Consider the following 22,472-nt stretch of genomic DNA (forward strand, 5'->3'; position numbering starts at 1 on the left):
TACACATGGGGCCTCAGCTCTTTTATCTTGATAAGAATACTTTTTTTATTTCTTACTGTATTTTTTATTAACAAGTGATAAAAACCTGTAACTCGCCCGTGAGCCTTCAGTTTTCTTGTTTCTTTTTGCACCTTTCATGATTGCTTCCATAGGAGTGAACCATTTCACGTTCGGAACGTATACATCGGCTGAACCTGAACCCCATTTTTTTGATTTTTGTATTTTTAAACACTCTTGATTATAAGTACATACACTTTATATTCTTAATTTTTTGCTTGAGCTCGTTTACTCCAAAAGCCCCCTTTTGCCATTCTTTCGACGATTTCATCCTCCGCAGCTTGCCTCATACTTTTATTTCTGTAGTGTACACTACCTAAATTCCATAAACACTGGTATTCGCCATACATCTCTACAAAAAGTGAAAGTGAAATGAAGTTCATCTTCGGTGAACTTCATTTTCACTATTTACACAAAACACAACTCCAGATGGAATGACAGCGTCCCTATGCACTCTTCTACCTACTCTACTCTACCAGAATTGACCGCGTTCCATGGGTAGAGTGCGCAGGCGAGTGGATATTTTGGCGGTGGTGGTGGTAGTAGAGTAGAGCTACTTTGCCACATGTTGCTAGTCACTCTACTCTACCACGTACTATGCACTCTACTTGCTACGCTACTGCGCTGAGCGTTTTTACGGGTAGAGTTACTCTACTCTATCAAGTACTTGCATCATTACTCTACCCGTGTAAACGGGTCTTAACACATTGATTTCCCTATCTCTATAGTCGTAAAGACTCTGTATATCTACTTACAATTTTGAACTTATTCATTATCTGCGAGAATACGACTTAAATTATTTTTAAAATCGTCAAACATTTTTATATTGTCTAAAGTTATTAAGTTATTCTTTAATACATTTTTAAAAGTGCTTATAATCATATCACAGAGTTTATTTTACAGTTTTTATTTGAATTTGAGCTCGTTCTCATTTTTGATTGGGAATAGTTAGGGATATTTCTATAATTTTGATATACCGGTTGACTACTAGTAGATCATCATCATCATCCAGCCTCAAGAGTCCACTGCTGAACATAGGCCTCTTCCTCATGTTTCCAACCCCGTCTATCTTGCGCCGCTCTCATCCAGTTTTTATTGAGTCTTCTTAAATCGTCAGTCCATCTTGTAGGTGGTCGACCGACGCTTCTCTTGTCTTCCCTTGGCCTCCATTCCAATAACCTCTTTGTCCATCGCCCATCTGTCATTCTGGCTATGTGTCCTGCCCATCTCCATTTTAGTCTGGCTATCTTCTCGATGATGTCAGTCACTCCGGTTCTTCTCCTGATGCCTTCGTTGGTTATTCTGTCTCGCAGAGTTATTCCTAACATGGACCGCTCCATTCTTCTCTACGCGACTCTCAGTTTGGTAGCTGCTGCTTTTGTTAAGGTAAGTGTTTCTGCTCCGTACGTCAAGACTGGGAGGACGCACTGATCAAATACCTTTCTCTTTAGTCATGTGGGCAGCTCACTTTTAAAAGTTTCTCTCAGTTTTCCAAATGCTGCCCACCCAAGGCCGATTCTTCTCTTCAGTTCATGAGTCTGGTTATCCCTGCCAATCATAATTTCATGTCCCAGGTATTTATATCTATCTACGAGTTCTATTTCTTTTCCACCAATACTGATGTTCTGGTTGGGTACCAAATTGGTCATGATTTTTGTTTTCGAGATATTTATATTTAAACCTACACTTTCTGTAGCCACAACGAGTTCCTGTACCATCTCTCTTGCCATACCTAGATCTTCAGCTATTATAAGTATATCATCGGTGAAACGTAAGTTGTTTAGATATTCTCCATCTATTTTTATTCCCTTTGTCATCCAATCCAAATTCTTAAAAGCATGTTCTAGCACCGTATTAAAAAGTTTAGGTGACATTGGGTCTCCTTGTCTAACCCCCCGTTCTATTTTTATGCGATTACTGTTAGTAGGTAATCTGACAGTGGTTGTTGCCTGCAGGTATATTTTGTATAATAATTTAGTATATCTATAATCTAGCCTGCATTCTTTAAGCGCCTGTAATATTTTGCTTAGCTCAACTGTGTCAAAGGCTTTGTGAAAATCGATAAATATTAGCACTAGAGGTTTATTGTATTCCACTGCTTTCTCTATTTTTTTTATACTTTGTAGATGGTCATTTGTTCCGTAACTTTTTAGGAATCCTGCCTGTTCCCTTGGTTGATAAGTCTCTAATTTTCTTTCCATTCTCTTAACTAGTATTCTCGTAAACAACTTATATATATGGCTGAGGAGGCTCCTGCTTTGTGTAATAGAATCATAGTAGCGTTGTTCCAGTCTGTTGGAATATTGGCGCTGTGAAGGCAGATATTGAAAAGTTGTTTAATTTTTTCAAGTAATACATCCCCTCCAATTTTTAGTGCTTCTGATACTATTCCATCTTCACCCGGGGTTCGATTATTTTTCATTTTCTTCAGGGCTTCTTTGATTTCTGATTTTGTTATATCGGGCATTAAATCTGATCCTTGGTTTAATACCCCAGTTTTTAGTGTAATTGGAGGTTCCGTATTGTTATCTTTTTTCCTTGATCTATATAACTCTGTGTAGAACTCTTCGACTATTCTTAATATTTCATCTCTGTTCGTTGTTTCTTCTCCAGTGCTGTTTCTCAGTTTGTTAATTTCTATTTTCCCCTTTTGTACGCTCCTCTTCAAAACTTTCATGTTCTTATTTTGCTCTATTGCCTGTTTTGTTTTTTCTACATTGTAGTTTCTTATGTCTTTTCTTATTGCCTTTATGATCGTCTTATTTATTTGATTTATCGCTTCTTTGCTTGTAGTGTTATCTCCTTTCATTTGTCGCCTTAGTTCTATAAGGGTTTTCGTGGGTTGACTCAGTTTTTCATCTTTTTTGCTTGTCGGACAATATTTAGTTTGAGCCTGTTGTATTGTGTTGACTATTTGTTTGTTCAATATATTGATGTCTGCTGTTGTGGTATCTTTCAATGAATTACCAATATATTTTTCGAACTCCTGAATGTTAGTTGGTTTTGTCCATTTCTTTGGTTGTTTCTTATTTATCATTTTGAGTCTTTCTTTTTCAGTTGATATCGTTATTTTAGCTCTTACTAACCTATGATCACTGCTTGTACTGAACTGGTTTAGCACATTTACGTCTTTAAATAATTCTTTTTTGTTTGTTAAGAAATAGTCGATTTCGTTCCTTGTTTTTCCATCAGGACTTTCCCATGTCCATCTTCTGTGTTTTTTCTTTTTAAAGAAGCTGTTCATTTGATAAAGATTGTTTTCCAAAAGGAAAGTCAGTAGTTGTTTGCCTCTATCATTTCTGCCTTCGCTTCCAAAATTTCCCAATATTATTTCAGAGGGATCTTCCTTAGTGCCTATTTTGGCGTTGAAATCACCACCTATTATTAAGAAGTGGCCAGGATTTTCCTTGATTGTACAAGATATTTGGTCGTAGAATATTTGGACTTCTTCGTCTGGATGTCCTGTAGTAGGGGCGTACACTTGAATGAACTTTAGGATATATCTGGCGTTTATTTTGATGTTTAAGTAGACCACTCTTGTTGAGATTTGGTTTATTGACACAATTCTGTTAGAAATTCTTTTGTGAATAAAGAAGCCGACGCCTCCGACTGTCGATTCCTCTTCTCCTTCCGAAAGGAGAACTAGTAGATGGAGATGAATCTCCTTATGCTCGTCAGAATATCCTGAACGGGGATAATTAGGATAACTTTCTAAATTTCGTCTGCGTTTAACTGGTACTGAGTAATGAGTGCTTTTATTTACATTCTCTGTCACCGTTGCGTAACTATGATCATATTTTTTATTAGCCTGACTATAGGATAAAGTTTCTGTGGCCATATATGTTTTAATTTGTTTCTGACGATGAAATTCTTCACAATTTTTCCTATCCGTTGCTTCATGATTTCCTTTGCATAAAATACATGATGTCAATTGCGAATTACAAGAATTTGTTTCATGTTCATTGCCGCATTTTCCACATCGAATTTTACCTCTACATTGTGCATTAACGTGACCTTACCTCATGTATTGTCTGCATTGAATTACTCGTGGAACATTATGTCTACATCGTAAATAATTTTTTCTATTACTACCTGTTTAGGTATCATTTGCCCCTTAAACGTAACAATAACTGCCATTGTAGGGAGTAACTCACCATTTACCTTTCGTTTTATTCTCCTTACTTCATAAACTTTAAAATTATTTCCATATTTAGGTGTAATTATGTTTAATAAATCATCGTCTTTGATATCCTTGTCAATATTTTTTATTACACCTTTTTTGTATGTAAAGAAAGTGAGTATATAAGCCTCGTAATTTTTTTCCTGAAATACTTTAGACTCGACTAATTTGTTGGCACTATTGAATGAATTTAATTCGACTTTAACTTTATTTCTACCAGTTACAGAAATATTCAACATGTTATCCCTGATCTCCGGTTCTGCGTTTAAAATTAATGTAGCAGTAGAAATTTTATGATACTTACCTATATTTCCTTCTTTAGTTTGCACAAATACATAATATGGACCTTGGTCCGTTGAACTATATTTATTTTTTTGGTTTATTATTTTTTCAATACCACCTGTTTCGTCGCTTTTTCATAACAGAGGTGGTCATACACTGTACTAACACGAGCCTATGACTTTATTTTTAAATTTTAGTTGAGAATTTTTGTTGACCGGTTATTGTGTCATTCACAATTTATCGTTAAGCAGCGTCCAGATCTGTTGAATTTCAATATTTTTTAAATAAATTGTCTACCATTTAATTATTCTTTGGTTACTTTGTCCCCTAGACGATTTTGATGTGTGTATTATGTATCAAGTTTCTAATTAAGAAATTTGTTTTTAATTTTGAATCAACAAAATCATGTTTTTCCTGCCTTCTGTGATATATGAGTGAATATTATATTCGTTCATTTTTTACTTTGGTTTTTGACTAGTAAATAATTTTGTAATCAACTTTATTTGGACTTTTCTTCTTGTCAACTCTGTATTAATAACTGTTAGAAAATATGAATAATAATATAACAAAGCATAATTATGTTAGTGTCCTTCCAAGGTAATCTGAAATATTTTTGTTGTGCATTTGTCATTCAATTTTAAGACTAAGGTTCTTATAATCATATGAAAAAATTATTTATTGTAAGTGTAAAATTACAATAATATCTGTACCTGTTAGAATTTGTTTCTCAGTTTTGATAATTAAAAGTTCGCAGTGAATTATTTAAATACTTTATTTTAGAGTAAAAATTAAAACTAAACATGTGCTACATTATTAAATAAGATTAGAAGTGACAGTTAACAACCGGAATCGTTACTGATTTTGTAAATCAGTGATGCCAAGTACAAAATTCTAGTAGTACTAATGTCTCAATATTTGTTTACGATATTCATTACTTATTTTGTTTTTTCTCTTCTCACTTGCAAATTGTCGTTTTATTTACAATCAAACAAAAATATTCTAATCACTATTTATAACTATAAAATTCAATTTGACAGTAGTGAATAACATTTGGTTAGAAATACACCTGCAGGTGGCTCAAAACTAAACAATAAATAAAACCAAATCTACAATTACATAATCAAATATAAAAATGACAAAAAATTCATCATTTTATATTTACAATATTTTATTTGTTGAGCTCCTGTTGAATTTCCTCGAGAGTTTTACCTTTGGTTTCAATAACAAAAAATTTTGTAAAGGGTATTGAGGCCGCACAGCAAACAGTAAATATCAAAAAACAAACTCCTAAGCCAATAGCCTCTTTAATTGGATCGAAAAAATATACGATTAAGAAGCCAAGCAGCCAACAAAAGGAGGCTGTAAGCGATGAAGCAATGGATTTTACATTAGCTGGGTAGAGTTCGCCCATTATAGTCCAAGGAAGGGAACCCATACCCAAATTGTAGGTAAGGATATAAACAAGAAGACAAAGAATCGGTAAAAAAGAAATACTTTTTACATTAACATCTGTTTTTTCATCTAAGTAGCTGTATATGCCTAGTGGCAATTCAGATATTACCATGCCAATTCCAGATGCTAAAAGTAATATTTTTCTACCCAATCTATCAATTAATGACATTGACATAAAGCTAGAAAGAAGCTGAAATATACCGACTAAAATTGAACAAACGTCAGATGATATTGGTGCGTTCGCAGCTTTAAATATTGGAGCAGTATTAGATAACACAGCATTAATTCCAGAAAATTGTTGAAAGAAAATAAGTCCAGATGCGATAATAAATGCTTTGATGTTACCACTAGATCTAAATATATCCATAATTCCACCTTTACCTTCCTCTTTCAGCGCTTTTTCTATAAACGTTACTTCACTGTCAATATTTGCATTTGATCCACGCAATCGTTTAAGAATCACTTTAGCTTCAGATATATTTTGTTTGCCAATTAAATATCGAGGACTTTCTACTGAGAAAATAAAGAATAATATCAAAAATAAAGCAGGAAAAAGTGCAAGAATAATATTAAAGACAACAATATTAGTATAAGGCCCTACTGCATATGAAAATAAAATTCCCAAACATATAAATATATTTAATAGTCCTGCTAACACTCCTCTGTTTGAACTATCTGCAATTTCTCCAATGTACATTGGCATTACTGTAAAAACACCTCCAACAACAACCCCAATTATAAATCTACATACTAAAAAAGCTCCTACTGATTTAACGAACGCCATAATAAAAAAACATATTACTAATGGCACTCCCATCGATAGAAGTGTTTTCCTTCTTCCAATTTTGTCAGCTAGGGAGCCAAAAGGAAATGTACCAAAAACTGCACCCAGGAGAAAAATTGCTTTTACCCACGACTCTTCACTTGCCGTAGTAGTTATGGAAGCTTCTTTAAGTTTTTCTATTTCTGGTGATGCCCATGAGATTGCTGTACCAGCTGAAAAGCTAACTAGGTTACCTAAAATATAATAAAATAAAAAATTAGCAAAATGTTTTAATTATAAAAAAAATATATAAAAGTAACAAAACATAGTTCAAAGATTTGTGGGATAAAAGCAGAGTACTACTTGTCAAAAATAGCTTGAGACTTGACCCTTTTGATATTAGGCTCCACCTCAGATGCGCAGTGGACAGCAATGAAATTCATCATTATTAGGTTTGTTCCAACTCGTCGAGAAACTGTACAATGCTCGATAATCCTTCTGCGCAATAGATAAAATGCATTCGAACTGAAAATAGACCGTTCATCGTACCATCCCTTTGGCGTTCCAAATAAACTTGTGATCTAAACCAATCAAGTTAGTAAAAAATAAACTTTTTTCATTACAAGTTTATGAGTTTGAGAATTGAAATTTGTAGTATGAGATATTACAAAAATATTCGTATTTAGGGATTAATCATTTTCTTCGTAGAACTACACTACCGAGCATAAAATTAGGGTTACCCCGTAATTTGAATTTATTTTAGAAATTATTATTCTGTTTTAGTCGGTCAGATAGCCAAGCGGGCTGGGCGGCCGGTTCTCATTCGCTTCACTGCGAGTGGATGTGAGTTCGATCCCCAGCTCGGTGTACAGAAAACAAAAAAGCTAACGCAGCAGTTTAAAATTCTAAATGAATCTGCGGCTTAGACTAGAATATGCTGGTGTCTGATCGGCCTATGGTGGAGCAGTACGGCAAGAGATTAAGGGCTTGCGGCTCAGTGATACTTCTCCTTAGATCCCTACCGGAAGGACGAGGCGCCTAAATACCGGTATATATATATATATATATATATATATATATACATATTATTCTGTTTTAACTATTTTCGGTTGTAACATAGTTTACTAACGGATTGCTTAAAGAAAACAACGTTTTGTCGTTTAAACTTTATTAAAAATAATGGAAATGAAGAATTTTCCTTTGATATACTAAATATTGAAAAGGGACAATTTTAATTTGATGTGCTTTTTGTCGAAAAAAAAGAAATTTTAAGAACTTTAGTAGCGAGTATTCCCTCCTCTGGCAGTGATAACAGCTAGCAAACGACGAGGCATGCTCTCTCGAATTTCTGGGGGCCGGCACATGACTCCGTAAACGTCTTTTCATATCATCCCAAACATGTTCTATGGGATTGATATTTGGACTGCGAGCAGGCCAAACAAATCGTGTGATTTGAACCTCGTCAAGATACTCAGTAACTATCCTAGCAGTGTGGGGCCGTGCATCATCATGCATAAATGTTGCGTCGTCTCCAAGAATAACCATAAACGGTAAAACATGGTCTTCCAGAATCTGTGTCAGGTACCTATGCGCTGTCAATGTCCCATTCTCGTTAAAGACTAAATCCGTGCAAGCATCAAACGATATGCCTCCCCATGCCATAACTGATCCTCCACCAAATGGAAGACGCTCGGCAACACATGCTTGAGCATATCTCTCGCCTGGACGTCGCCACACTCTTACACGTTTGTCTGAGCCCGTAAGACAGAATCTCGATTTATCGGAAAACAATACACGACTCCAATCCTGCATTGTACAAGCCAAGTGTTCTCGTGCAAAATTCAATCTGGCAATTCGGTGTTCACGGAAAAGCGGCGGTCTAGTTACTCTAGTTCGAGAAGATAAACCAGCAGCATGAAGTCGTCTCCTAACTGTCCATTCACATTTACACATATCTCACATGTTTACATTTCTCACTTCTTGCAGACGATTTCGAAGAGAAACTGAACCAAGTCTTCGAGTAAGCAGACCTCTCTCTTCGTACCTTTGCCATACTCGTTGCACACTCGAGAGACTTACACCAACTTTTCTCGCAGGTTTGCGCTGACCGTGGCCATATTCTAACGCGGCCACAATTCTTGCCGCCACAACAAAATTTATGCTCATTGCAATACACTGACAGTGATAACAATACACAAACAATTTACAATTGACGTTAAAACCATAGAAACAAAAATTGTGCTGATAACGATTTTTAGGAATTTTTTATCTCAAACGCTTGTCGAAACAACAAGAACAATTTTTTTTTTTTTCAAGAAATCCATTAGTAAACTATGTTACAACCGAAAATAGTTAAAACAGAATAATAATTTCTAAAATAAATTCAAATTACGGGGTGACCCTAATTTTATGCTTGGTAGTGTATTAAAAATTAAAGCGTTAAACTTAATATTTTGCTCATAACTTAAACTTGTCTATTTAGTGATTTGAGGTCAACAGACAACTTTAAAAAAAAAAGATACACAAAATGAGATATGCTAAATTAAAATCGGTTAAAAACAAAAAAAGGTATTGTAGGACAATTCTAATGGAAATAATGGAAAAACCGGATATACTTCAAAGTGCTTCAGAAAAAGTATCTTAGGAATTTTAAACATTATAGGGAAGAAAATAGGTATGAAAATTCTTTATACCCGTAACAAATAGTAGGGAGACAATAGAATATAATAGAAATATCTTTATTCACCTGAATCGGTTAACAAACAAATAACTTAAATGACTCCAACTAAACGGAATTATGAGATAGATCAGATTATTATTGATGCAGATCAATCTGCCTCAAGACTACATCCTGGCCTTAAATACAATTGAATTATTGTGGTCTGCTCTACATGGAGACATGGTCACTAAAAACAACAATGGTTAACAAGTTAGAAGCATTCAAATTGTAGTGCTATTGCCGGATCCTAAAAATATCATGTATTTCGCAAACTTCCATTGCAGATGTTCTTAAATTGATGAATTCAAAAACGTCTGCTAATAAAAATAATAAAGAGGAGAAAACAGAATACTTCGGCTATTCTAGTTTAAGGAAAACTGGAGGGACAGAGATGGATTGGTCGAAATAATTTTTAATGGCTGCGTATTATTATACAATGGTATGGTACCTTCTTCTTCTTTAAGTTCCATCTTCTATCGAAGGTTGGAAATCATCATAGCTATGCGGACTCTGTTGACTGCTGTTCTAAAAAGGTCTGCACTACTGCATTTAAACCATTCCCTTAAGTTTTTAAGCCAGGATATTCTTCGTCTTCCCACATTTCGCTTTCCTCGGATTTTGACTTGCATAATAAGTTGTAATAATACGTATTTTTGCCCTCTCATCACATGTCCTAAGTACTCAAGTTTTCGTCTTTTTATAGTTAATATTATTTCCGCCCCATTTCCTATCATTCTAGTTATTTTCACGTTTGACATTCTTTGAATCCATGATATTCGTAGGATTCTTCTGTAACACCAAAATTCAAAGGCGGCCAACTTATTCAGATGGACTTGTTTTAGTGTCCACGCTTCCAAGCCATAAAGAAGAGTAGAGAACACGTAACATCGAAGCATTCTCAGGCGTAGCTCCAACCTTATATTCCGACAACAAAGAAACTTTTTAAGTTTACAAAATGATGCATTTTTTGTGGTATGGTACCACATTAGGAAAATTATTTCGCGCAGCAGCCGATAGAAAGGGGTTTGAGGAAATTGTGAACATGATGACGGCCAACGTCTGAATACGAACACGCCACCTAAAGAAGAAAGTCTGCTTTAAAACCATATGTGATAAACCAGATAAAAATGTGGACTTAAAATTTCAAAATCACAATATTGTGATAAGTTTTTCTCCTAATTTTCCCATCAGCAGGAAAAAATATTGCGAACATGTTACTTCTTTCGAGCGTTATTTTACAATCATAGCGTGGATTCTCTGGACAATAGCAGTTCGGAGACAGAAGACGAACCTTTTAAACTTTAATTTTATTATCACCTTTTGTGGTAAGTTATAAATTAAATGATGTCAAGTTTCTTGTATAGTAAAGTTATATTTTTCCCAAAGTAATTTTTATTTAAAAGAAAAATAATTAGACCACAAGTTATTACACTTAAAAAAATGTTATATCACTTCATATCTAAACGATAACTTTATTGTTCTACAATAATTACCGAAATGTTCGCATCACAACACATTCTACAGATACATACTTATCTTTTCCTATAACAAAAACGTAATTATGAAAATGGTTTCCATTTGAGAAGTTCCTTTACGAATAATTAAGCTCACACTTTGTTGTACCTATAGAGTGTACCAATGTGAAAAGTAGAGATAGCGCATTAGGCATCTCTTGTCTTCTGAATGCGTTCTCATTTAGTTTTCTACGCATATGGGCAAAATCGTCAGACTCACAGTCTGTCTTATGTATTTACGTAGCATCGATATTATAAAATACCTAATTGGTAAATGGGTATTACATGTCATATATAAGTGTGGAAGTACCTTTAAAGTTCCTAATAGATCAAGGAACTAACGATTTAAAAAAGCCTATCTCGTGACACTCGTTGGTAGAGGTAACTAACTACCGCTTTTGATAAATCTTATGATAACAATATGCATTAAACATAATCAGATCTATTATGTAACTTTTAACAAATCGAATAGAAACACGAAGTCAAATCGTAATTACCCGAAATCGGAATGTTGGGTATCTATCGCGTCGTTTTTGTGTTTGGATTGGCATTTTGTAACTCACACCGTAATCGATGTAAATCGAAAACGCCAACTTCTACTTGACGCGCTCAGAAGTTGGTGGCAACCCCGCACTATAAAGAGAAATAAGTGTTCTGTGACGTTATGTTAGTGGAAAGGCTAGTGCGCGCGAAAAATTCATCAAAAAAGAAGATTATATTTCAAGCTTTGTAATATTTTAGGGTGGCTAGCTGTAATAATTAAGGATTGAAGCTGTAAATATATCTAATAACCCCTCTAATAAATTGTCACCACTCTAATAATTGCTGTCACCATTTGTAGAAGACGTCTGCCTCAATATCCTTATCAATGCATCTACAATTCTTAGGGGATACTTATCCCTGCGAGCGGGACAAGGCTTACTGGTTGCACTAGTCTGGACTGACTGGTTCCGCCCTCGCGGATTTACAAGAGGGTAGGGAGATTTTTGGAAGGAAGGGGATTAAGGACTTCTCGGTCTCAGGTCCTGCAAAGAGTAAGAGGCTATGGGCTTACGTTAGAAGCCGGAGCACTGCATAAGCGGAAATGTGTATCTCTTCTAGTCTCTACCTGTAACGGCCAGGAATAACAAAAACAAATTTCGAGTTTACAATGTATTAAACAGACTGTACACTACAAAATATCAGTTATGACCAATAATATTTCGATTAGGCGCGAAGGGAGACGAGAAGAGACAAAGCAAGGAATTAAAGGTCGGGCAATTCCGTATCATTATATATACCTTGGGATAGTATATAGATCTTAGTTACCTTAGCGTATTTAGGCTCTAGCTAATGAATACGCCTCCAGTCCTACAGGGATTCGAGATCGCGAACTTTCGAATCTCCAGTTGCCGGCACTTATACGTCACACTATCGCGTCGAGTTAAATAGCGCGCTCACTGGCTGCGTATCGTCCGATCTCCGCACTTCTTGCGTGGAGCGCTCTAGAGTGCCAACTTCCCACTAGTCTTCGCTGGCCCCGCTTGTTCACTTTTTTATCAGCCCGTATTCTCAATTTTCAGTCGTGGTACCAAGGTCGCGTTATTGTTTTTTTGCTGACTGGGTCCCCGTGTTATATTTCAGCGGAGGTCTATGTTTTTGAAACGTGATTTAAACAACCGTGGTGGCCTGATATTTGAGACTCGTGTAATACATTTAAACTGGGTTGAGTTTTCAATCTTTATTTAATGTAAAATGTTTACATTAATATGTTACCTACTAGCTATGAATTTATTTGTTCTTTAATCAATGTGGAATATGTAATAATTACTTAAATAATTATTACTCTTTACCAGGCTAATTGTCCCTTAATTTTTCCTTCTTTACTTCCTTGCTATGTTTACATTACAGCTTGTCGTCAAGTAGTTTTGATTTGTTTTGGTTAAGTTAAAAAAGTAAGTTCGTTACAAGAATACAAAATGGCAAGCGGAACACCAAAGAAAAAGACATCTGCGGAGCAGTTAAATTATTTAGTAAACTTTATCTAAATAAATCTACATAAATAACACCACAGACTAAAAATGAAGCAGTTACAAAAATGAATCAACTGCTAATTTATATTAACAAGTCAACAAATAAAAAATGTCAATGTCAAAACAATAATGATACCAATGCGCAAGCGTCAAGACCAATTTCGATGTCGAAACTTGATCTCGACAGAGCTTGTCAAGTCGAAATCAATAATACCGATTCACTACAGAATACCGATTCCTACAATTCCGATCCGACTTGCTGACCTCTATTCGATTGATTTGTAGTTGGATCGGATCGGAATTGTAAAAATCGGTATTCTGTAACTCATCTTGACCTCTACTATCAGAATGTTGTGTAGAAATTGATTTCGACTCGACAAGCTCTGTCGAGATCAAGTTTCGACATCGAAATTGGTCTTGACGCTTGCGCGTTGGTATCATTATTGTTTTGACATTGACATTTTTTATTTCTTGACTTGTTAATATAAATTAGCGGTTGATTCATTTTTGTAACTGCTTCATTTTTAGTCTGTGATGTTATTTATGTAGATTTATTTAGATAAAGTTTACTAAATAATTTAACTGCTCAGCCGATGTCTTGTTCTTTGGTGTTCCGCTTGCCATTTTGTATTCTTGTAATGCGGAATTTACATTTACGAGTACTCGGATCCGAGTAGCTCGGATTTGAGTTACGAGTAGAACTGCGATCGTTTACATTAAATCTGAGTTTCAAAGAGAATTTAAAAATGGCGCCATCAAGAAAGAAACGAGCTGCTGTTGCATTAGTGTTATTAAACATTTTAAAGGAGAAAAATAAATGTGGTAAGGGTCATAATATCCGCAATAGTCTCGTACGCCTTATTTCTTTTGATAATAATGTCTCGATACTCCTTCAATTTCACATTCCATAAACATTCAAAAGAACGGTAAAGATCGATAAATTGATCCATTTGATCTGCAAAAAATCTTAGTTCCGCCATTTTTAATTTGGAATTTCCACCACTTTGACGCTCACTCGTACAGGAACTCGTACTGCTACTCGGTTTGCGTTCAACTTCAATCCGAGCTCGGATCCGAGTGACAAGAGGCTCCGTGTAGACGTTTACACTTCCGAGTTGCACTCCGAGTAGAGTAACTCGGATCCGAGTACTCGTAAATGTAAAGCGGACTTAACGAACTTACTTTTTTAACTTAACCAAAAAAAAAATCAAAACTACTTGACGACAAGCTTGAAATATAATCTTCTTTTTTGATTAATTTTTCGCGCGCACTAGCCTTTTCAGTAACATAACGTCACAGAACACTTATTTCTCTTTTTAGTGCGGGGTTGCCACCAACTTCTGAGCGCGTCAGGTAGAAGTTGGCGTTTTCGATTTACACCGATTACGGTGTGAGTTACAGAATGCCAATCCAAACACAAAAACGACGCGATAGATATCCAACATTTCGATTTCGGGTAATTACGATTCGACTTGGTCATTTCTATTCGATTTGTTAAAAGTTACAGAATAGATCTGAATAATAACATGTAGAAAGTTAATTTTTTTAATTCGCAAGGTTAGTATTTTCACACGAATTCAAAAAACATAATGTCTTACGACCCTTAAAACCCGAGTAAGCCCTTATTTTCAATAATTCACGGGGGCTTTGTTTTTAAACAATAAGCAATTTAAAAATTTAAAATTTGAAAGAATATGAACGTATTCCCCAAGCTTTTATTAAAAATTTGTTTTGTTCCCTTCCAAATCGTATGCAAACGGTTATTGATGTTTTAGTGCATGGCACCCGATATTAGACAATTGTGTTCAAGTTCACTGGTAATTTTTATTGTTTGTAATTCGTTTCGATATTTTGATACTACACTATTTTCTTTTGTAGCCTTCTAATTAAATAAATTATGCCAAAAAATCGAGCAGTAATGACCATTTTTTGTTTTGAAAATAAAAGATGTTGAGTATACAATATGAAACAGCGCATAAAACTTTCATTGAATTTTTGTTTTCGGAAATTTATAGGGTGGCCGCTTTTTTTGCCGGTCAGTGTATTTAAGTTACCTATTATTTTATAACCTTTTCTACCAATAATAATAAGAGAAAAGTAAAATTTTGCAGAATTTGCAGAGAAGAATAAAAATAGACATCTTGAGGAATAATCTTGAGGATGAGTGAAGTAAGATGGCCTGGTTCAGGAAAACAAAAAACAAAAGATGGATACATCTATTGGTCAGGAGGAAGCGACCCATAACATCAATATGGCACGGCTACATTAGTATCGGGCAAGATTGCGAAGTCAGTCATAGACTTTATCCCTCTAAATGATAGAGTAGCAATGCTAAAATTAAGAACAACCCATAGAAACCTAAATGTTTTTCAGGTCTATGCTCCAACAAGTGACAAACCAGAGGAAGAAATTGAAAACTTTTATAACAATATAGATGAAATTATGCGACTGACAAAAATGTGGGAGATAACGATGATAATGGGTGACTTTAACGCCAAAGTTGATCGTGGTGCCGAAGGAGACAACATAGGAGCACACGGTCTCGGTATCAAAAACAATAGGGGAGATAGACTGGTACAATTCTGCGTAGAGAACAACCTGTTAGTAGCCAACATCTTCTTCAAACTACATCCTAGAGGGCTATACACTTGGAAATCACCTGCAGACAGAAAAGATAAAATTGTTAGAAATTAAATTGACTTCATTGTGCTAGATAACAACTTCAAGAAGCACATAAAATCTACTTAAACATATCCTGAAGCTGACATTCATAGCGATCACAATCCAGTTATAATGGATTTTAGACTAAAAAGGTTTCTTAAAGTTAAAAGTGTCAAGAAAAATTGACATCTCACAACTGAAGAAACCTGAAGACAAAAGTGAAATAAGTATCAAGGTTGAGAAAGAAATAGAAACGCTAGAGAACTTGGTACAGACAGACGTTAAAGTAACATGGACTACTTTAAAAACGAAAATAACAAAGATACAAGAAGACGACATCGGGTTCACGAAAAACAACAGAAAACAAGAATGGATAACGCAAGAGATCATGGACCTCATGGACGTAAGACGAAAACATAAAACAAAACCAATAGAATACAAACGAGTCAATAAAATCATTAGAAAAAAGTGCAGAGAAGCTAAAGGAAACTGGATGTCAACCAAATACCTAGAAATTTAACAACTTCAGAAAAGATACGACACCTTTAATGTCTATAAAAAAGTGTAAGAAATGACAGCTAGACACAGAAAGAGAAAAAAACAATATTAAGAAATAATAACAACAAGATAATTATAGGTACAGAAGACAAACTGGAGAGATGGAAAGAATATATTCAGATACTTTTTGACGACGATAGACCTTGTTTTCCATGATCCGCGGATGATCGAATAAATGAAAAAGGTCCAAAAATACCAAAATAAGAAGTTATTTATATATTAAAAGCTCCGAAGAACGGAAAAGCCACCGGTCCAGACAATATCAATGTCGAAATACTTAAATTAATTGCAGACAACGAAAGTAAAAGCCTCCACTTAACAGCACTATTCAATAAGATATATGACACAGGTAAAATACCATCAGACTGGCTAAAATCACTATTCGTAACGAGAGTACGGTCCTGACAGTGATAAAATAAATCACGTTGCAAACCGTTCTGAAATATATCAGTTTTTAAATGATAAAACCAAAGATAAACATTATTTTTGTTACTTTCTGCACATAGTTATAGTGCTACCTCCAAGTCAACCTAGTAAATGTTACGTGAGCACCAAAAATCACTTCATAGTGTCGATATCAATATTAATATAACCTATAACGTTCCGAAGAAATAGAAACAAATCCAGTTTTGGGTCAAGATCCACACCGGTTTTAGAATCGATGGTAGTGACATATTCCAGTGTTATTAACACATTTAAAGATCCAATAAAAGAACAAGCTATAGTGCTTTCCAGTATTGAAGGAACTAAAGTTCATGGCTATATTATAGCCGTTGGTTCACTCGTTGGTCCACGTAACGTATCCTTCGCTTCCAAAATTGCCAACAATAGAATATGTCTATATCTTTCATCTAAAAATGCAGTTGATTCACTGGTACATTCAAACAAATATGTTAATATAAGAGAAACTCAAGTAGAAATAAGAAGACATCTCTTCAGCTCAAAGACTAGTCATATCAAATGCTTGTCCTACTGTTACAAACACGTTAATTGAACAATAACTACATCAAATGGGTATAAACTCCGTCTCAAAAATGACTTTCCTAAAAGTAGGTATGCCTGAAAACGAATACAACCATGTTTTGAGTTTTAGAAGGCAAATATTTATTGCACCTTTAGACAATATGTCTATTTCTGATTCTTTCATTATCTCTTATGACAATACCAATTATCGTTTATACCTTTTTATAGAAGGATTTAACTATACAAAATGCAAGACTAGTGGTCATCAGGAAGCTGAATGCTCCAACCAAGCAAACCCCACTACTTCTAATGTACACTCAGAAACTTCTCAAAACATATTACCCACAGTAAATATATCTAATAACTAAACAGAACTACAAAGTTCTGACAATGCTAATTTATCCACTGCTAGTGCACACCCAGAAACTTCCCAAAATACATTAATTACAATAAAATCCTCTAATAACCAAACCGAACAAATTATGGAAACTGACGATAACCTGACAGGATCCATAAGTAATAGTAGTGAAATATCTTCCTTAAAAACCCCAACATCATCAAATTTAAACAACATCAGAAATCCTACTCCCGTAAAAATAACACTAAACCCAATTACTACAAATGTCCCTAATCAACTAAAAAGATTCATCACATCTTCTCCAGACATTAACGAAAATACCCCACAGACCGATTCACAGATATTTACTTCTCCTGTAGTAAGCAAACTAAAAAAAAGTCAAAAAAGTCAACCAGAAATTTCCGCGAAGAACTTTTACTTTCACTAGAATCAATTAAAGATAAAATAGAAAAACAGATCACCACCGTTTATCCTAAACTATAATGAAATATGTGACTTTCTGGAAAACACAGTATATGCCAAATAACCTGAAATAATTTTAAAAGATTACTCGAATGAAACTGCGGAGCTAATTGAGATCCTTCATTTTGTTCACGCTTATACCCACAATTCAAAATTAAAAAATAATATAACTAGATTAAAAAGAACTAAACCCCAATAATATTAATTAATTAATTATCTCAGGCAGAATTCTACCATCTCCAATTCCTTTATTTTACAGTGGAATCTTAATGGGTTTTATACCCATTTAGAACAGTTAAAACTTTTAATAAATGCATTATGCCCAAAGATCTTATGTCTTCAAGAAACTCATTTTAAACAAGTTAATATACCTAAATTTTCGAAATTATAAATGTTTTTCAAAAAACAGAGTAGCACAAGAGGCCAGTGGCGGAGTAGCTATCTTCGTAAGTATAGACCTAGAAGCTAAGCCAATTGCATTAAATACTAATCTCGAAGCTGTAGCAGTAAATATTACATACCAAAACATATTTATATATGCAGCATTTATTTACCACATCCTAGCGAGCTAGACCCACAAGAACTAAATAGCCTTCTTGATCAAATTCCACACCCAAAAATAATTTTAGGGGATATGAACTGTCATAATTCTACATGGGGAAGCTGTAAAACAGACACATACTGTAATCTAATGAAACATCTCATTGACTCTTCTGATTTATTATTACTTAATTACTATTTATTTACACTAATGTTTGTATTTTGAGAACGATTTCCCATTTAAATACTAATTACTTTAACATGCCACAAGGAAATAGCTTCAGAACAATACTATTACTTAATACAGGGGAACATACCAGATTTAACGCCTATAACGGTTTTTTTTCCGCCATAGATATATCCTTATCAACGTTCCTCACGTGGAATACTTTAAAATCGTTATATCACAGTAATCACTTTTCTATCTGCATATCATTAAATGAAATTCAATCTTCTAATTTTCCAATCTACCAATTCTGGAAATTAAGGACTGCAAACTGGTCGTCTCATTAAGTCGACATTGAAAAAAAAATTGAAAACTATCATCCAAGTGATGATATAAACTCTAATATGACCTCCTTAAACAATATAATTATAGAAGCAGCTTTAAATAATATAGGTAAAACAAAGCTCTGCAAAAGACTTCCAGTACCTTGGTGGAACAATGAAGTAGCACATGCTCTATCTTCTAGCAATCATGCTTTTAATATACTTAAAAAACACAATACTAATGAAAATTTACTTAATTTCAAAAAACTCAGAGCTACAGCAAGATATCTCATAAAGAAAAGCAGAAGAGATACCTGGAGAAAGTACGTATCATCTATCAATTCTTCAACTCCCTCCGAGGTTATCTTGACTAAAATTCATAAACTTAAAGGCTCCAATTCTTATAGACATATAAACACCTTAACACACAATAATAAATTAATCAGTTGCAAAAATACAATCGCACAAGCTTTAACTGATGTTTATCAACAAAATTCTAGCGACAAAAATATTTCTTACGAATCCCTAACATACAAGAACAACATAGAAGCTTCTACAATCCCCATTAACAACTCTAACCTAACCTAACCTAACAATTCAAAAGACAACCCTACCTCTTACCGATCCATCTCTTTTACATGTTGCATGTGCAAGATCCTATATAGAAACAATTTTAAACCTCCGCCTTATATGGTACTCAGAAAATAATAATTTTCTTACTCCCTTCTAAAGTGGTTTTCGAAGAGGTAGATCCACATTAGATGGATTACATTGCATTACAGACAGTACCTGTTCCAGAAATGAACATATTGTTTATAAAATATAAAATAAAAATGTAATTCTTTAGACTTTTCTTAGTGTAGAATAACTAATAGTCACTTCATCAAGTTTGTTCGCGACACCCAACTCATTGGCGCCTCACCCTCTTTAATATTTTTTTCACACCTAAATAAAATAGGAGTAATCTTAACGCATCAAGTAGTGTTTTTTCAGTTCATTCTCACACTTCGCCCTGGAGGCATTGAATTTTTAAACACTCTCAATTCACGTATTAAATATTTCTCTCCGCCGAAATCGGGCATTTTTCTCATACGTGTTATAAAGAAAGAATTTTTTGATATTGTATAGTACGCTACGGCCGTGTTGGGCCTCTCTACTCTAAAAAGATTTAATTATAAATCGATAAACTCAAAAGTGATTTTATTTCTCTGGAGCTATATTTGCTCATATTAAGAATCCTTATCCTTCAACGGTCACTGAAGAACCAAACCTATGGAGATACATCCATTCACAAGTCCTTTGAAGCCAGGCTTGGAATCAAAAGATTTCCAATCCTCGAATGTAGGTAGCCAGTTACAAGGCTCCCTCAGTACCTTCACATACGGGTATTTACGGAAATGAAAAAGCAGATCAACTGGCAAACAAAAGTCGAATGAACTTAAACCATACTGCAAAATTGAAAACATATCCGTACACCGATATAAAGAACCTACAAAATTAAACGTAATTTGCCCAAAAATAAATGTCCTGGAGACTCCTTCAAACAGAAGAAACCAAGTTATTATTAACCGTCTAAGAATTGGCCATAGTGCCTTAACACACAAATACCTAATAACAAAAGAACTACTACCCATCTGCTCCAGCTGCTCTAACCCACTGACTGTCAAACATATCCTGCTTGATTGTCCTCAATTCACGGAAAAAAGAAGATCCCACGGATTCACAGATGATGATCTCAAAATAGTTCTCACCAAAAAATTTCAACAGTGTTAAGCTATTTAAATGTTATGAAGTTATTCAATTGTATTTAATGTAATATTACTTGTATTTGTTATATCCACTAATAACCCTGCGCGGTTGATGTGGTTTTGTGTTTAAATAAAAAAAAAATACAGTACCAAAAAATCCAATGCCTCACACTGCGATGAATATCGAATATTAAGCATGATGTTTCATGTCCTTAAAACTTTTCTCAGAATCATTCATACACGAATTTACAAGAACTGTGAATTTCAGTAACACAGTATGAGTAACACTTAATTCTGATCGAAATGGAATGGAAACACGAGAAGCTCTTTTTGTCTTTAATGTGTTAACACAACGATGCAGAGACATGAATGTAGATGTACATGCATATTTTATTGATTATCGAAAAACATTTAACTGCGTTAACCATCAAAAGATGATCTAAATTCTGAAAACAACTGGAATTGACGAACAAGACTTGCGAATTATCTCAGAACTATATTGGCACCAAACGGTCACAACATCCGAAGATATACGAATTCGACGAGGAGTGCGACAAGGTTGCGTCTTATTACCGCTTTTATTTAATCTGTATCCGGAATCTATATTCAGAAAAGCATTAGACGAGGTTCAAGGTGGAATCAAGATTAACGGAACCAGCATAGACAACATTAGGTACGCTGATGATATCGTCCTAATAGCAAGCAACGCACAAGAACTACAAAATATAATAAATGCGGTAGTTCGTCATAGCGAAATGTTCGGTTTACATCTAAATCTTTCCAAAACTAAAATTCTAGTATTTTCAAAGATACCAACAAACGTACATTTGTATGCCAAATAATAGAACAGGTAACTTCCATAAAATATTTGGGAGCAACTATCAACAGCCAGTGTAATCCAAAAAAAGAAATCCTATCAAGAATTGAACAAGCGAGGAAAACACTCATGAACATGAAAACATTTTTTACAAGATCAGACTTTAGTCTCTAAGCTCAGAATTAAATTTTCTCTGTTTTGCTGTATGGCTGGGAAAGTTGGACACTGAACTCTGAAACAGAAAAAAATAGATGCCTTTGAAATGTATAATGTATATATACATACGGATGCTGAGAATTCCATGGATACAAAAGGTTACCAATGGAGAGGTAGTTCTGCGCATAAGTAAACAAAAACAATAACTCAGCATAGTTAAAAAGAGAAAAATACAATATTGGGTCATATGTTGAGAGGTTAAAGATATGAATTGCTCCAAATTATATTGGGAGGTAAAGTTCAGGGCAAAAGATCAGTTGGAAGACGCCAGAACTCGTGACTGAAAGACCCGAGGAGATGGTTTGACTGCTCATCCACACAAATGCTTTCGTGCAGCAGTTTCCAAAGCTACAATTGCCATTTGGATCGCCAACTTTCAAAAGGAGACGGCGCAATAACAAGGAAAAAATTTGGTAAAATAAACATTTATTTTAAATTGTTAAAACAAATTACTCGGTTAAATAAACAATTCACAAACTAACTAATTAAATTTTTATAATTTTTGCAGCGAGGTACCCCAAATTAATAAAAAGACATCAATTTTCGCTGTCTAGAACCAGAGGTATTGCGACTTTTGTAAATTTGAATTTATTCATTCAGTTTTTGAAATAGTAAAATCTTTAAATAAAAAACGGCCTAACTCAGGTTCTAAGGATCATAGGACATTGTATTTTGTTAATT

General features: G+C 34.5%; 1 protein-coding gene across 2 annotated transcripts in view; it reads right to left on the reverse strand.

Annotated features, from left to right (window-relative positions):
• Positions 1–5,273: 5,273 nt before the first annotated feature.
• LOC140439754 (facilitated trehalose transporter Tret1-like) overlaps positions 5,274–22,472 on the reverse strand; it is an 89,114-nt gene continuing 71,915 nt past the window's right edge. For both annotated transcript variants that reach the window (XM_072529894.1, XM_072529895.1), the window contains one exon: positions 5,274–6,988. In XM_072529894.1, coding sequence (XP_072385995.1) covers positions 5,688–6,988 — 1,301 coding nt within the window. In that variant the 3' untranslated portion in view covers positions 5,274–5,687. The remainder of the gene's footprint in view (positions 6,989–22,472) is intronic.

The sequence above is a fragment of the Diabrotica undecimpunctata genome, chromosome 4, assembly GCF_040954645.1.
Source record: "Diabrotica undecimpunctata isolate CICGRU chromosome 4, icDiaUnde3, whole genome shotgun sequence".
In the NCBI taxonomy this organism is placed as follows: Eukaryota; Metazoa; Arthropoda; class Insecta; order Coleoptera; family Chrysomelidae; genus Diabrotica; species Diabrotica undecimpunctata.